Genomic DNA, 18254 nt, shown 5'->3' on the forward strand with positions numbered 1-18254 from the left:
GTGATGCATTTCGGTCTTTTCAATCCTTCATCGAAGCTTTTTAAACATTAGTAAAGTGAAATCCCACAATTATGATTCGTAAGACCAACGTGAATCTTACAACCTTCTCGTGCATCTAGTTCTATTCAGTAAGAAACATGTGTATTTTCAGTTTACCCACCAAAAGTTACGTTGCCAAATTGAATAATTCAACGCGCCTGGTCTAGTCAGATATTACGTATTTGAATATAACCTGCATGTTTTTATCATGATTGTAACAAAGCTAAAAAAAAAAAACATTGTATCATTGTCGAGCCCGTAGCGGGGCGTGCTTTTCGTTAAAAATATGGGTCATTCGGCCGTTCGAAGTTGATAACTTTTCTCATCAAATCGTGAAGCCTCGCATCACTCCCGATAGCCAAATCAAAAAGAATTAATTAAGTCCGAAATCCGGATGAGATTGCATACGGTCGTCTCTTTCTATAGAAAATAGACGCGCGTGATGAAACGTTGCACAATCGTCATTTTTTTGCAAGTGAATGGTGTATTGGTACTGCATTTTATTGAACATATTGATTTTTCTATGAAGTAATGGAGCAAGGCAAAATAATCCGAGTAGAAGAGACCAGTAAGTTTTGTTCTTGTATCCTAATATTACCAGTCAATCACTAGAGAAAAATGATAATTGATTGCCACGATGTTCATCTGTACGATTTTTATTTTCTATATTGGGGACCATTCATTCGATTTTTACTTTACTTCACTTTATGCTGATAACCTCAGGTCATTTACATATGACAATTAGAGTGTAATACTTACAAGGAAAAAAGGTACATGTATGATTACAGATGGCCGAAAGTTTAAATGAATGTTTTCATAACAGTTGATACAAACGTACACAAATCATTTAATACATAATTTTTCTGTTTCATCGAAGCTCTGAATTTGTGCATATGCAATATACGCATATGCATATGCAATAATTTTGCATATATGTACGTTGATATGTAAAGAGCTGATATTACTAAAGGCATTAGTTTTTGACTCGAAGGACATTTGTATTTTCATCGAAACTGGACCAGGCTATCCTTGGACATGTCCTTGATGCCCTCTATTTAATTTAGTGCCTTTATTTTACTGTAATATTGATGTGAAGAATCGACCAATATTTACCGAACCTCCACGAGATGCATACTGTCTTATACACACTAAAATGATTCTCACACTGCGTATCTCAATCTCAGGTATCGCCTGTATAATTAGTTGGTCTATCCATAGTTTAGGTATGATACTTAGGATGACATTCCCACCCATTCACAAAATGATTAGGTATGTGACCCTAAAGATTATGCCATTTACTCCTGCATTTGTTTAAGATTTTGTCAGATGTTTTACATAAAGAATATGTACATTTCTTGGTCTGGTCCACTTGACCTTGGACCAAGTATCTGAAAAAAAAATCCCCCTCCATCTCATATCAGTATAATACAAGGAATATTTTTTTGTGTTTAAAAAGAGAAAATCGTCTGGCCTCTTATTGGAAAATATGGAAATACGAGTTTATTTCCATTTTTAGCCCACTTGGGACTTTAGTTCCAGCGGGCTATTGCGTTCACTTTTCGTCCGTCGTCCGTCCGTCCTTCCGTTCGTCCGTCCGTAGACGGAATCTAGTTATTTTGGGAAGTTTTGAAGACGCTTCAAGGTAATGTCTTGATATTTTGGTTACACATGTATCTACCCTAGACACATCTTCAGCCCCAAAACTGGCCCTGTCAGATTTAAGATGGCCGACTGGCAGCCATCGTTGTTCGCCAAAATCAGCACTTTTTACACATTTTTTAACTTTTTGAGGGAAATTTTGAAGATGTTTTGATCAATAACCTTGATCTTTCGGATACATGTGAATCCCCCCAGGGCCCAATAGCACAACAAAAATTGGGTCGATCGGACTCAAGAAGGCCGTCCTATGACCTTTTTAGTGCCCAAAAATGTTAATTTTGGCCCGAATTCCGAGTCCTGTAGCTTCCTACTGGTTTACCATTTCTCATTGCAATTTGTGATGGGTATTCTTTGGAAAGGGATGTTTTATACCTGAGACAGGTATTTTTCATCAGCCAATTATGACGCAATTGGCGGCCATCTTGGTGTCACCAGTACTCATTCGTAAGTGGGAAAAAGTTTTTCCACATTATATTGATACCTAAGCATATTTTGTTACCACAATCATTTAGAAAGTTGTAGCTCATAACGTATTCTATGATTGTGGTTAGTTTCAAGGTCATTGGATTTTGTATATGGCCACCAGGGGGCGTTGAATAATGCAATATCTTAGCATATCTATATTATATTCGTACCTATGATATATTTTGTAACCACAATCAATTGGAAAGTTGTAGCTCATGACATCATCTATGATTGTTGCGATTTTTAAGGACATTAGTTATTCTATATGGTCACCAGGGGTAGTAGAATAACTTAATATTTCCTTATTAAATTGGTACTTAGGCATATTTTGTTACCATGATCAATTGCAAAGTTGCAGTTCATGACATGTTCTATGATTGTAGTAAGTTTCGAGGTCATTGGATTTTGAATATGGTCACCAGGGGGCGTTAAATAGTAGAATAACTTAGTATTTCCATATTAAATTGGTAACGAGGCATATTTTGTTATCACAATCAATTACAAAATCGTAGCTGCTGATATGTTCTATGAGTGTGGTGAGTTTCAAGGTCATTGGTTTTTGTATATGGTCACCAGGGGGCGTTGAATATTGAAATTATTAGATTGTTGAGCATTTGGAACCACTTCCCAATTGGGCAAGGTGTCCCTGGACCCCTAGTTGTATTTTAAAAAAGCTCATAAACAAAAAATGGCCCACCCGCGTCGTGTCATGTTTAGAACAGAGGTTTGTGTTAGAAACGAGGTACAGTCAACCTCGCTTAATTGGTACCTCTTGGGACGGTGGTTTTTTTCTACGAATTAGTCTTAGTGTTTCATTCGACGACACTTCGTATTTTGTTTTCTTTGAATTATGTATAATTAACGAAGATTCAATGTTTAGAAAAAAATAATAAGAAAGTTTCCCCTCTGTAAGGAAATGGAGGTTTTACAGTGCAGTTTCAATATCAAATTTGTATCTCATAATTATCAGTAAAATAACATATCCAAGCAGTATGAGATCGTTTGTGATAGACACTAATATCGATTAAGTAATTACCAACTTTGGAGAAAGATGATTAATATCATAGTTCTGCATAGTTAATTGTATGTTTGGCAGTCTCTCACGTGTCAGTTTGACGTCAACTCGAGTCATCCTTTACAAAAATGTAATATGCATTTTTGAGATAGAACAGAACAGAACAGAGACGGAAAGTTGGAGTGAGATACGCCGAGTAAGTCTCGAATCCAACAAGGGCCGACCTGCGAGTCGTGAGCTCCGGATTTTATAGTGTTTAGGGCCGATCTGCGAGTCGCGAGCTCCGGATATCATAGCGTCAAGGCCGACCTTACAAATTTACAGTAAATTTATCAACGTCACATCATCGAACACACGTATACTAGTTAATATTCTCATCGTCTCATGGATTTAAAGAGACATTCGATCGCTTCCGATAGAGACCATTGCTTTCTCTCTACAATATACGTACGTGCGGCATCAGGATCACTAGCAGTGAGCACGCTTCCTGCTGATTGGTGAAGAATTTACGAAAATAAAGGATTATGTTCACCTCCCAATCATTTCGAGTCCATCAAATCCGTAATCCAACCTATGATAAGAACGGCCTAAACGATATATTAGTAACAATAATGAAACAGACAGCGAACTATTAAAGAAGGCTAATCATCGTAGTTGATGGCAACAAATGTTCCATTTCAAATAACTTCCGATTATAAATGCAACAATTTTAATCCAAGTAGACGTTATCTCAAAGAAAAACCATTGCAATCAACCCGTAAAAATGATTCACAATTCCATTTATTCCTCTTAGAAATTCATTGATCACTTACATTTTACACATTAAATGTCATACCGGTAATTACACGAGAGTATTGGGTGAAACCAACCAGGAAAAACAACTTTTGCAGTATGCATCAGTATTCATGAATTTACCTAGGTCCCATTTTGACAACGGACAGCTTAAGGATTTCATAAACTATTACAAATTCGGATTTTCCATTTGACCTCTTTCATAACCCAAATTTGTTTTTACATTTTTTGTTCATGTAGGCCTACTTATACGAGAAAATAAACCCTTAAATTTCGCTTTGCTTCAGATATTGAATAAATAGAATGTCTAGTCTGTTTTTCACTACGTCCACGCAAGTGAATATTTTTGAGCAAATCGTTAGCAACAAATTCGCAGAAAATTATCTCTGCTCGGGACATCTACATAGATACCATGTTTAAAATACGATTGATGTCTAATCGGCCAGGTATTCTTTAAGTTATCGTAGTAAAACTCACTCATTTGGACCGGTTTAACGGAAGCTTATGTACCTTATGTTGAGGGTATCTAAGTCAACTTTCCTCTCCAAATAATTTTGCTCTTATTGTCAAACTAATTTTTCTTCAAACCGATCTTTGGGTTACAATAGTGGGTATGCAGCTTTGCAATATCAACCAAAACAATTGGTTCACTAAAAGACCACCGTTTGCAGCCTGTATTTTATGAATTGAGAGCAAGTTGTGGCCAAAACACACAATATTTATTGAAATCGTATCATGTTGTACACGGTGTTATATACGTATTGATCGAATTCTAATAGCAATATTAAAATAGCAAATAACGCTTTAACGTGAAATTGCTTTTTGCAACATCGACACTATTCGACTAAAACTTCGGACAAGAACGAAAAAAGCCAGATCATGATAACAGGCCTAGTTGCAGCACGTTACTCCATTGAACGCTAAGACTAAATGGTTGGTCGATCCTGAGTAAAGGTAAGCTTACTCTGTGGACCATCCCTCGAACAAAAACCGACCAATAAATCGCATATAAATAATTGAAAGTTTACTGAAGGTTTCGTTACCCTGCTAATCTGATCAATTTCTGGACACACATGCATCAGACCATTTGTCGCTTGATATCAAAACCCTACACTTCCACGTATGATATTTGACTTTAAATCAACTAGTATTCGATTATCTCCCAAACATTATTTGGGACATATGCTTACCACGGGAATGAATAGTCACTTAAAATATAACGGCATATTCTCTATGGGTGCCTGTTATCATGTTAAGGTAATTATGGAATTGTTTTTATCAAATGGTTAATACGAACCATTCGGTTAGAACGATGATTTTTCATTTTCCCACGGACATGTACTAACGAGATTCGACTGTATGAAATATCTCAATGCTTAAAGACAGTGGCGCAAAACGTTACATATACGTAATTATTACAACTCTGAGAAACAATGGCCTCGATAAACTAGGATATCAAACACGAATAACTATCAACTGCAAAAAATAAAGTAGCACCATAAATATCATTCGTTGAAATATAGCTCAAGGTATATTATGTTACGGAAATAAGATTTAAAAAATCAATTCTTTCTAATCGTAACTGAGTATAAAAGGTTACAATTCCCATTGAAAAAAATTTTGATCGAAATAATTAGTAAACTCTCGGTCACAGGATGGACTTTGGGTCAAAATCTGATAACAGAAATAACTTCTCTATCATTTAAACCATCATGATGATGGTGATGATAAATATAATTCTAATAATGATATAATAAAACCAACAGCTTCTTTTTGTACGTATAAATAGACATGTCGATAAAACTATGATACTATAACAACAAATCATGGGTGAGCTCCACACAATATCAATTATCTGATTATCATTATATCATAATCGAAATCTCAGGAAAACCTATCAATGGACAAGCCTAATAAAGCCATATGTACCTAAACTTATATGCAGGCTTTAGCCAGAGAAATCTTAAAAAGAGAACTCACAAGGTAGCTACAGTTTGATTATATTAGGCAATTTATATTTGTCTACGCACAGGAGGCAATCGACGTCCTTGCGATGCTGCAACGTCGCTGTTGTCTTAGCAACCTATGCACGCTGCTCTACGGCCGTTTCGGCGATCAATACATTGGTGATGTCATCGTGCTACGTACCGTGTACAAACGCAGCGTATAAAAAATTAGATTTATAACTAGTGCTTCATTCTTTGATTGTACGGGGAACATCAATCCAACTGAAAATAAGCGTATTTAGAACCTAACTTTAAATTATTCTTCTAGAGCTTTGACACACCGATGTACGTATGTTAACGCGATCTGACAAATGGGTGAATCCATAATATAATGTATATATCCAGAGAAAGTGAAATGACGTCATTCATGATAAGGGCGACTTGAGTTTTTACCCTACAAACCACCCGAGCGATTAGATTCACCGTTTCGAGTTTTAAACAATTAGCCATGCGATTAACTCTAAAGTGAAGAATAAATACATATACCTTTTTGATATTACGTATAGTTAGTACATGAATCAGTACATTCTTTTTACAATCGTCCCTGCTTGCTGGCCTTTAATTCCGCACGGCACGAGGGAGAGATTTAATTGACACGGTGTACACGCATTTTACGATATAACTATGATCGCAAATATGAGATACATAATTGATAATACAGGACAACAGTAGAAAATACGTAGATCAGTTGAATGTAAGTATAGCTGCTGCGCTTTTCGGGTGCATGTCCACTGAACAGACAGTTGAGTAAAAGCTAATTTCGAATGTGTTCGAATAGGTCTGATCTCAGGTTTTCTTATTTGAATACATACATGAACGTATCATTTTGATGATTAAGTAAGATTTAGCGGGGCAGCGAGTGCCCTTTAATTCAGGCTTGATATTTATCATAGATCTATTCATTGATATTCACACACTCCCGCATGCACACATTTGATAAAAATCACTCTTGTCACTGGCCGATTCGCCTTGATCCGTAAAAGACATTTTATCACCACAATAGCGGCTATTTACATTAGCACTTTTTTCTTTCTATGAAACGGCAAGTTTTATCGTTATCACTATAAATCACGCGTAATGGGTCCCCGCAATATATCTCAATATCTACGGGTTCAAAACGCAGGCCAACTCAACTGGAAAGAAATTAGAAACCATGCGGCTAGAAGATGACAGGTTAATATCGCTGGATTTCCAGTTTGTTGTCTATATTCGATGCATTCAATTTCATGTGACCCTTTAGTTTAAGAACACCTGATTTTCTAACATCGATTGACTAGATATACACTATAAATCGCTATATCATCTCACACACGCGCGTCGCAGGTCATTCGCTTATATGTACTAAGTCCCGCATTTGCATTCTTCACAGTTCGGCAGGTGCGAGCGGTACGTTTTTCAACGCTGATTTCGACGGCGAAAGGTGTTTACGAACACGTGATATATAAATGATATAACATCGCTCATGCATTGCATCAGATCTATATCTAGAAACTATAACATAAAATAAATATCCTAATCATACAGAGAATATGTAATTCCTCCGGTTTTCATTGACAAGATGAGTAAGCCTTTAGTTCTGTGAAAACGTCCGTGAAAAAACTAGGGTCACTGTTTATACGAAGCATGTTCGAGCTTTGGTCGTTGATGATGCGTAAGCAACGATCCCAGAACAAGTCGCGGTTTTCCTCAACGAGAAACGGTTTTAGGGGGTAGCTGATTTCGTTGCCCATGTACGAATAAGACAAATACAAGCATGTGAGAACGTATGCCTGCAAATCGTGCTCGGTGGTCACCTCGGTTTGTGTGACTCTCCGCACCAGCATGTACACAAACACCACATTAGCTGGGTTAACGAAAGCAATGTCTTGCCAGCCTTGCAACAGGAGGGACCTATCAACGGTACGCAGCCACATTACCGAATCTCCTGGCTCAAAATGATTCAGTTTGTAACACTTACGATACAAGTACTCGCCGAGACACTTCAGTAGCTCACTAGTAGAGGCTTGAATGACGGTCTTTTTCGGACTGACAATCGACTTAAGCGAGCCACCAGACGTCGTTGTTTTCACATTGTTGTTTTTGAAGTCGGCCCTTGTAGGTGGCTCTTCGCCGGTTTTCAGGTTGTAACAAGAAAAGGATTTCGGCACAAGAACCTGCTGGTTCACGCAATGACGATTATTGTTCTCCGAGTCAGAATTCAAATTGTTGTCGATACGCCCGGGTAGGCGGCCGCTTGTCAACTTGATGAAGTTCTTCTCTTTTTTCTTTTTGTTGTCGAGTATCATTTTTTTCCAACTCAGACCGCTGATGAATGTCGAATGACGGAAATTTTTAGTGTCTTTCGTTGTTGAGTTTGAGTTTATATTGTTATTTGTTCCTCCGACACCCCCACCTGAATTCTTTACATTGTTCAATATTTCGTAGTTAAAATTGTTCAGATTTATATCTTCATATAACGGTCTCCTCGGCCGAGGAGTCAGAGACAGAACAGTTCCCATATCTTTTATATCAGTACTACTCACGTCTGGTAGACTACAACCTGTATCCAAGATGGACGCTGGGAAGATGGTGGCTACAGTGGGTTTTCGCGGGTGATGTTGTTTTTCTCTTCGTTCCAGAAACGGCAACCTGAAGCCCCTCCGATCAAACAGCGCCGATCCTCGCTCCCAGAAAGTCAGGATACCTTTAATGTGCGCATAAAATCCTTGGGACACTTTCGATTTGTCCACGGCGCCTGCGTCCTGGTGATTTTGTTGCGAATTCGCACTTCTATCCATACATATAGAATGGCAGGTATATCTTTGCGGAGCATGCATAGATTATGCCAATCGTCGCCTAACTGGGAATCGATGCACAATTCCTAAGCTTGGCCCTGGTAGACAACTGGTTGTCATGGAGATCCGATGATGAATTCGCCAATGGCAGTACGCGGAGATGATGTCATTTCAGCCTTACTGTCTACGCAGGCAAATGATGTATGATAAATAATTTGAGAGTAAACATGAAAGCAACGCAATCCACAATCCTGTGGTTGCAGTGACGGGACCCGATAACTCCGGGTATGATGAGACAATATTTTCAGCATTCTGAAAACCGGTTCGCTAATGACTCTTCGACATTACTTCTCTCGTGTCGCATTTTCTTAAAGCTTATTCAATAGGAAAGAATTAAGATTCGGTTTGACACACTAGGCAATTTTCATCGGTGGATTTATTCAGCGAATCGATTATCGCCAAATTTTGCCAAATGTTCCGAGGGACACAAATGATGCGAATTTTTTAGTCAGCGAATGGATTCGCACAAATCCAGAACGTTTGATATCATCGCTGGATTTTAGTCACCGATATTGCTAAATTCGCCTAGTGTGTCACCAATTCTGAATTCAGTCGCAGGTGAATTATATACATGACAGCATCCGACTCCTAGGCACAATAATTCATTTTGTCATTTTCATTTTTTCCAGCCATGTATCATACCAACTACGTGTTTATAAAGGACCCGAAAAAGTCTGCCTCAATCAACGGAAAAGTCCGAATTTTTTTGTCGGTTTATCGAGCCAACATTGAAGAAATCACCGAAATTTAGTCGCTTAGAGTCCCCTCCACCGTTCAGCGAAAATGAGTCATGATTAAAGACTCGTCGTGCAAGCGTCTGGTCAATTCAATTCGCCGACAAATTCCTCACCCAATTCAAGTACATACGTATCATCAACATTGGACAATAATGTTGCCTCACCTTATCGACTGGTCATGAAATAAGGGTTTGACTGTTTAGTTTCACTCGTCAGATTTGTAACAATTATCAGTTGCGCTATACATTCAAACAGTATAAAGTGGTTTTTAATAGCCGCTATATTGATTTAGTAATTTCTAGCGATCGCGAAAGGTGATTGATATCATCATACGTTTTGAACAGTTAATGGTAAAGTTAGGCAGTCTAACATGTCACAGTTTGACATTTCTCACATAGGCTCTACTCATATCCACTATCAATTAAACATTTAGTCACGAAGCAGAGTCAGGTACGCCGAATAAGTTTGAGACCGACAAGAGGCGACACAGCGAGTGCTGAATAGGCGGAAAGCGGCAATAATGCCAGATTTAAACATGCCAGGGGTGTAAAATGTCAGAGCTAAAAATGCCAGAGAAAAGACGATGCCATTTGAATTTTGAATTTTGAATTTGAATTTATTTGCAAAATAAATTGTTACAAAAAATATCGACACAATATACATTATATTCAGAGTAACAATATATAGTGCGAGGAGTAAGGAAAAGTCAAAATTTGACTTATACGAGTCCTTACCCCTCGGTCAACAATCACACTCACATGCACTCATCACTTACACATACACGCACATTCGTTACAAGAATCACCATAAATATGCACTGTATCCACATATTAAAAATTAAAACAGCAAATTTTAGTTTTAACTTTCATCAAAACTTCTGATTAGATTTATCATAACAATTAACTAGTGTGTCAAATCTTCATGAACTTTTGTTGATTTGATATTATGAATTATAACAGGATATTCTTTGATCTAGAATTGTGTTATATTTAAACTGTGCATTCATTCCAATAGTCTAGAAATATGTTGTAACTATCATCTAGACTATCATGTAAAATGTTAACATATCGTCATGTTTTAAATGCCTACGTATGTCTGTCTTTTTAAATAAATTAATGATTTACTTTTTGATAACAATTATCAAGACATAGTTTCATCTAAACTGTGCATCCAATATACACATGTATATATGAAGCGAAAATAAGAATATCATGTCCAATGTTAATAAATTCACATGTTTCTAATCATCTGCAGATTTCCTTCGGTCATTTTTACCTTGGGCAATTTTACCTGTAGTATGATTTCCCTCTGGTATTTTTACCACTGCGGGCATTATTACCTAGATTCGTTTAGGGCTGATTTGCAAGTCGTGAGAGCTTGGACATAGATAAATGAATATCCGTCGCATATAGATAAAAATAAAAAGGCTGCATCGTGTAGGACAGCAATCCTGACTACAACTACGACTAAATTTAACATCGCCATAGGCCTATCATCATCCTCCCCGGCAGGGATTCGAACCTGATGGCATCGTCACAGTACGAAACCCTGCCACACTTGACTGGGCGAGAAAACTTACGGCACCAATCATTGCTCGTTGTATAATCGCTGAGGCAAATTTCGCGGATTAAGTAATAAATGGAAGAGATGGGCTAAAATAAAACGAGATATCCAATTGGCTAATGACATCATCTAGCACTCGTGCAAATGTGACAGGTTTCGCCCCTTGGCTGAATCTAGCGATGCCATCAGGTTCGAATGCCCGCCGGGGAGGATGATGTATCAGCAACTATACCCGACTATAGGGATGAGATCTGGCCAGTTGCTTCCCGGCTCATGTTGGCTACGATCTGGCAACTAAACCGAATGCAGTAAGGTTTAATGGCACGCGCAGCGTTGAAATTTTCGAGCCGCGAAGTCATGCGCCGAAATGTCAGTAGATACGTACACGTAAATGACGTCATCTTGAAACACCCGAAAACAAAAATGTTTAATTCAATTTCTTTTATCATGGCATTGGCTTTTGGATGCGTTTTGAATCAAAATATGTGTCTAGCCAAAAATAAAACCGCAAGAAACAACTGTATGACGTTTTTTACATTGTACAATAGGACAAGTTTATTTCAATGAAAAGACGATAGCTGGATACACATTTTTCAGACATAATTCCTACAGAAATGATACACGAGTATGAGTATACAAAGTGACGAAGAAGACACACGACATGCGAGTTAAGATTCGTCATACCTAATTATGGCTTCATCTTGATCACAAGACGATTAATACCATTGATTTACTAAACATATCGTTAACAATAATTCAGAGATAAATCAAATCACGAACTAAATCAAATCACGAACTAAGGCTTTGGTCCTATACATAGTCCAACACTTCATACAAAGCGGAATACATTCAAATAATCCATAGGAAGGCTTTACGTAGAAATAATGTACTGGTGAGACCTATTGTTCACTCCTCGGGAATTGGTCAGGCCACAAAATGGTTAGGTGGCTAGTTTCTGATATAGACACATGACTAAAATCTTATTTCAAAATTTGGACCGGTCAGTGAAAAAAAATCCCATCGTTTCCGATTCATTTATATGTTATTACAAGAGAGTTGCGAAGGTTTTTTTGCTTGGTGGATTATGGAACCCGATTTAATTGAAAAATTCTCCTAAAAGAGCTTATCGAGTAACATCATACGACGAGTAACACATCATGACCTCTACGAGGCGTTATCAACTGTTTTCTTTTTTAATAAATTATGTTATCTTATCTTTTATTACGAGAACCAATTAATCAATCTCTACCGAACTTTGCACGATTATGTACCGATAGTTGGTGGGGCATTTTCATTGCATCCCAGTATTACTAAACCCAGTCTTTTACATTCCATTTTATAAACTGCTTTCCCAAGAACAAATTGGTGATACTTTACATAAAGCAATTGATACACAGGCCAAAACCATTGCCCATTGCCCATAACACATATCATAATAACTGACATAATAATAAAAGGTGTCTATTATTCCCAGGAACATTCACAAACTCGGTATAGTACTAGAACTGGGGACTGGATAAAAGGTTATCAGAAACAGGATATGATTTGGGTAATTAGCGATAATCAAAGTGAAGTAAAATAATTGGCACCCAGCAACATAAAAGAGCAGATTCTGAGGGCATTTTGAATAGAACATAATAAAAAACGCTTTTAAAATTACATGTACCTAGTTGACCAGCCACATTTTCTGATTTAATGTACACATATTGATACATGTACATAAATGTTGATTGACTAAGAACACGCATCCATTAATGGATGCAGTCTGGACTGGCAAATGGTTGATAAACTAAAGGTGGATGGAATAACTTGATGGGGTACTACATTCCCAGGTGTTTAAAACCATAATTGGAAAAATAACATCACATTAATAATACACAATCAGTAATTACAAACTAATAATCAGCAATCATACATTAATAATTCCATTATAGACATCAGCACTATTGATACCAAATACCCATTCAGATATTTGCTTTGCATTTTAACTACTTCAATCACACAATGGATTAAGAATGGACATGCAGTTTTATCAAGACTGGATGTTTTCAAAACCCAGCTTCCGTTCAGAGTACCTCTATGGGAGGTCCGTAGCTTATAATATATCTTAAATGTATGTGACAGCCATTCATATATTATATATACTTAAATCTGCAGTGGCTTGGAATGGTTTATTAGCACATGTGCTAAACAATTCAATAGCATACATATTACTTAAGACTTAGCAGCATTACTTAAAAAGAGTTTTGTTTTCATAATTTCATATTTGGAATAAAAATATCACATCCTTTGAAATGAATTTAGAATTCAATGGAACCCAAGCATTAGAATAAATGAATATTGCACAAACTGTGATGTTTGTCACAGGTGATGAAAATGATGGACAAGAATTGCCCATACAATATTTGCCACTAGATTGAATTCTAAAATATATCAACTCATCATATCTTCAACCATTCTAGATGCCAAAGCTTTAGCAAGATTAAGTAAAAACTGATCATCCCCTTGAACCCATAGGGGTGGGTCGCATCATCTGGTGCATGATTAATAACAATATAAGTTAATACGGAATTATACGTCATTGTGTATATATGAGGGACCATCCACTCAGTACGTACGCAATAATCTGCCGATTCTTTATATCCCTTGTACGCATCATCGTCAAAGTCGCAGTCTTACAAAATGCTGAAGAATGCGATAGAGAACATAAAATCCTTAAATCTCACTTAATTTTTCACTTGAATGTAGAATGAACGATCAATAGAATGCAAAATGGTTATCAGGTGCGTACCGTACGCAGAGCCATGCACCCCCTCCCTCTGCTGTACACATTTGTATGCATTTTCACAGATCCCCTCACCCCATCGTGTGTATGTACTGAATGGATGGTCACTGAATGATATGCTCTGAGGTTTTGGATAGTGATAGTATTTCAATCACATAGTGATAGTATTTCAATCACACATACAGTATAAAGAACGATAGTTGACAAAGATTTCAAACAGAATATCACACATCATCAATTTATAAATAAAACAACTACATTCCCATATTTGGGGACAGCTAAGAATTTTCTAACATTGATATCAATAAAATCTAAGACGAAGAATACAAACTTTGTTTCGCAAAAAAAAAATCCGACACATCGTGAAATATAAGGAAATTGATTTTAATTCGAAAAAGGATTTTAGAAATGATATTTTACAACGCTATCAAGTACCAGTAAATGTCCATTTCTCAGATTAAAATGATCATTTCAAATTCATAAAAACTTTGGACGGACGAATAGAAAATGTTCTTTTTTCAAGAAAATGACAGCCAAATGCAACAGTACCGGTAGGTCTTACTGTAATTGGGACGGTAAAGATATGCATGTGTTTGATATGTAGTAATGCATTGAAAATACCTTATTCATATAAAATTTACCAAGTGTAAAAATATGGACGATAATGGCCAATAGAACAATGGCTTACATATTTCCCTCATAAAAGTACCTCGAATAAAAAGCAAAGAATATGCAATTTTAATTTCTACGCATTAAAACTTAACACAGAGCGAAAACAATGACTAATAGAATATACATTTAGTATTGTGTGAAAAACCCTCCTGACTCATAGAAAGTTTACGGAAAATAGTACTTCGCTTTTAACATATTTGCATTATTTGGATTTCCCACCCCCCCCCAATGCTTAAAAGTACAGATACATTACATGTTGATTCTGGATGTTTCAGCAGATTAGCTCCATTGAATAAACAGGAAAAGCAACATTATATGATACAGTACACTGCCTTAACTGGAATGAGTAAGGACGGCGCTGTAGAAAGCTAGTGGCCAAAAGTTTCACATCTCCATGTGCATAGGAATTTATCAAACTAATCATGAACCATTTATTACGATGTTTCAAATATCCATTAATTTACCCATTTAATTAAAAATTGAACATATTATTATATAATGCCTTGATTGCAAATACAAAAAGCTAGGGACACCATGCCCACTTGGTGAAATGCTTGAAAATCTCATTATTCAACGCCCTCTGGAGATATAAATAGACAAAATTTTATAATAAACTGCCTCTAGTTGGGACTACAAACCACAAGGTCATGCAAGCACACTCAGTTCTTATGAAACGGAAAGACCCGACAGGTTGCTTGAATACCAATTTGGTGATCATGGCGATAAAAAAACGTTACCCGCAGTTGAGCAAAATGAAGTTTGTCATACACTACTCAATATCAAACCGACAACCTGTATCTTGTTCTGATCTAAATTTGTGCAGCAAACTAATCAATCCATGTTTTCATACAAACATTTTGTGATCAAGACGATGGCACGTGCAATATGAATTTGAAAAAAGACAAATATTTTCAAATGAATCATTAGTCAACCTCGATAAATTGGGTTAATTTGAGCCCAACCGACCAAATTGATAAGTGCTTATTCCATATTAGTCCTGTTTTTAAAGATCAAGTGTAGCACACAATAGCTTTTGTTTTTAACGTTTCATAAATACATAATAATCCTTCTTGAGAAATATTAGCTGTAATGAGTGATGGATTACTGAAATATAAGTGATTGAAAAGTTTTAGTTATCCCCATTTATCTTATATGACCGGCTTTACCGCATATTACATTCATCAGCATGTGATATTTGTCTCTTAGAGGTGTGGGAAACACTACTGATCATCTTAGTCGTGTTTACCTTGCCGGTTACCTCGCTGTACTGCACCGATTGAAGGTAAACAAGAGCTCCAAGGGGCACTATGGTCATGCATTCTGTGGGTGAAATTTGTCCAAATACACTCCAAGCTCGATAGTCAATCCCAGGCTAATAATTCACAAAATTCAATCGTGCATTCATAAGTAGCACAGAAAGCGACTGGAGCTGGCAGGAACAAATACCTCAAATAAATCTTTTCCCTTGGTCTTATTGATGCGGAATAGAATTGAATTTTCTGAAATTTGCTCAATAAAACAAAATTGAATTAGATTTGCTGTTTAACCTTATTCAATAAAGTAAAATTGAATTGATTTGATATTTTTTTGCAGGATAAAATTTGATTGAATTTGCAGTTTGAGCATATGGCTAATTAGCATATCATGGTCATCCATCCGATTTGAGAAAGAGGTATTTTTCCCGGACTTTGCACAATTGATATTTTCTGTAGTGCAAATGAAAATATTCCTCCCATAAAAACCAAATCAATAAAAGATTTCACAGAAATCGATATTGAAATACAATTTTAGATCTTAAAATAAAACCCGGAAGTAAAACGGTAGATGATACCGCGGGTTCAGGTGAACACCTGCTGATCTCTGCGGCTAAGCCAATCATAGAGGAGTCTTTGCTTTTTGATTGGCTTTTTAACACAGATATTTATGTGATCAGATTTTCGCGAAAAAGCTCATATAAATTTTAACAGGCCCTTTTTCAAAATTCAGCTTCATAGGGGTTGGAGAATGGATAATGCTCTAATAATTAATTTGGATGAATATATGCTCAGTTGCACAGTCAAAGAGCATTTACTCTGGAAACCATGTCATTTAAATTCGCTCCATTTTTATAGTAATAGGCTCATCCTACGGCTGGCATAAAAAATTGTGTCATATCTTGATTATATTTAAATGATTACAATTCTGAAGAAAATAATGATAATACCAATGTTTAATCATAAATTTAGTTGACATAGAGTAGTAAATAAATTGCCCCTGGGTGTGGTTTACCTTGAAAGCTAGAGGTTGTTTTTAGCAAGGGCATGGTTTATGAAAGTCTTTTTAATTCCTGAATTCAAAATTCTATAAGTTTATATTGTATTTTATCTTTCTCATGAATTATTTTGTAGTCAAATAAGGCCAAAAATATACCTTTGTTTACGGTCCACCTCCAAAATTTCATAGGGTACAGGCAGGTAGGGAAACTATCTTATATTTTGAAAAAATATCCTTTACAATATGAAAAAACATTCAAATAAAATTTATATGTGGCTGAATATTGAAAGTCTTGGAAACCTCTTACAATGTAGGGCCGCGGAAGCTAAAATACCGGTACCGTAAAAATTGGCGTATGTAAGTAGATCGTTTTAAATCCTGAATTTCACCACTAAAATATTTAGACCTCAACCTATACATAGTTTGCTGCTTAGTATTTTCAGGTCACAAGAAATTACAATTTATTACAAATTCTATCTAACAGAAAACACAGCCCACACCTTCTGCTATGAAAGTTTAAATTTTCATGTCAAACGTGTACACGCCAGCAAGCAGCGTTACACTATCACTATACATATATGGTAGTGTATACTGTGCGAGCATGTGTGTGTGTGCAACAGTCTAATGATTAGCACTCGCGCGCACGTGGAGGCCCTATTGCAGCTGTCAATCTGGTGTCTGTACCCACCCCCCTGAGACAATCAACAGGCTATCCCTATCCTTATGAAAACTGATTGTCAAGACTTCGCCAAATAAAGCAACAAGGTTCGCCACGATATCAAGCACAAGCCATTCACAGCCTATCACTAGCATCAATATCCAGGAGAGACGTCCCCACAGTTCGGACTATCATAAAGTTAGAAACGCAACCCTCAGATTATTTAATTTGAACAAATTGGAAAAGTTTACATTACGTTGTGGTACTTGCAGAAGGGACAATAGGAAACATAAGTTGTCAATTTGGCCAATAAAGATTTAATCATTTGGCCTCATATTGTATTCTGTCCATCTCAATGAAGTTATTTCAAACATAGAAGCACTCTTTAGCTTTTTTCACTTAGACTGAGATTTATTTTGTTCGCAGTGATAAGATGATGAAAGATATGTAACGTTTCTTGTATTTATAGGATGAAGACCAGGTGGTAAAATATCTAATTTGATACAATTGCAAACTTCACACTCATTTGCGTAACTGTATATTTTTCAGAAATCCATAGTACTTGACAGATCCTCATTTCAATGGCAATATATAGACAGACATTCCCCATTCTGCCCTAGGTCATAATGCTAGACATTCGACATCCAAATGACGCGTCCTTACGCATGTTATCGACAGGCTTTCGCCATCCTTACAAAAACTGATCGTCAAGGCATCGACAATGTTGACTTCTCTCGTGTGAGGGGGTGGGTACAGACAGCAGATTGACAGCTGCA

The 18254-nt window shown here is 36.7% G+C and overlaps 1 protein-coding gene across 1 annotated transcript; it reads right to left on the bottom strand.

Annotated features, from left to right (window-relative positions):
• Positions 1 to 7523: 7523 nt before the first annotated feature.
• Positions 7524 to 8474, bottom strand: LOC141911522 (cyclin-dependent kinase 5 activator 1-like). Its single transcript, XM_074802510.1, has one exon. It carries the CDS (start codon positions 8472 to 8474, stop codon positions 7524 to 7526), a length of 951 nt encoding a protein of 316 aa, XP_074658611.1.
• Positions 8475 to 18254: the final 9780 nt, after the last annotated feature.

This window comes from Tubulanus polymorphus, chromosome 10 (genome assembly GCF_964204645.1).
Source record: "Tubulanus polymorphus chromosome 10, tnTubPoly1.2, whole genome shotgun sequence".
NCBI lineage: Eukaryota > Metazoa > Nemertea > Palaeonemertea > Tubulaniformes > Tubulanidae > Tubulanus > Tubulanus polymorphus.

Excerpts from the sequence above, each read along its gene's own strand:
- LOC141911522 (XM_074802510.1), bottom strand. The coding sequence starts at position 8,474 with ATGGGAACTGTTCTGTCTCTGACTCCTCGGCCGAGGAGACCGTTATAT.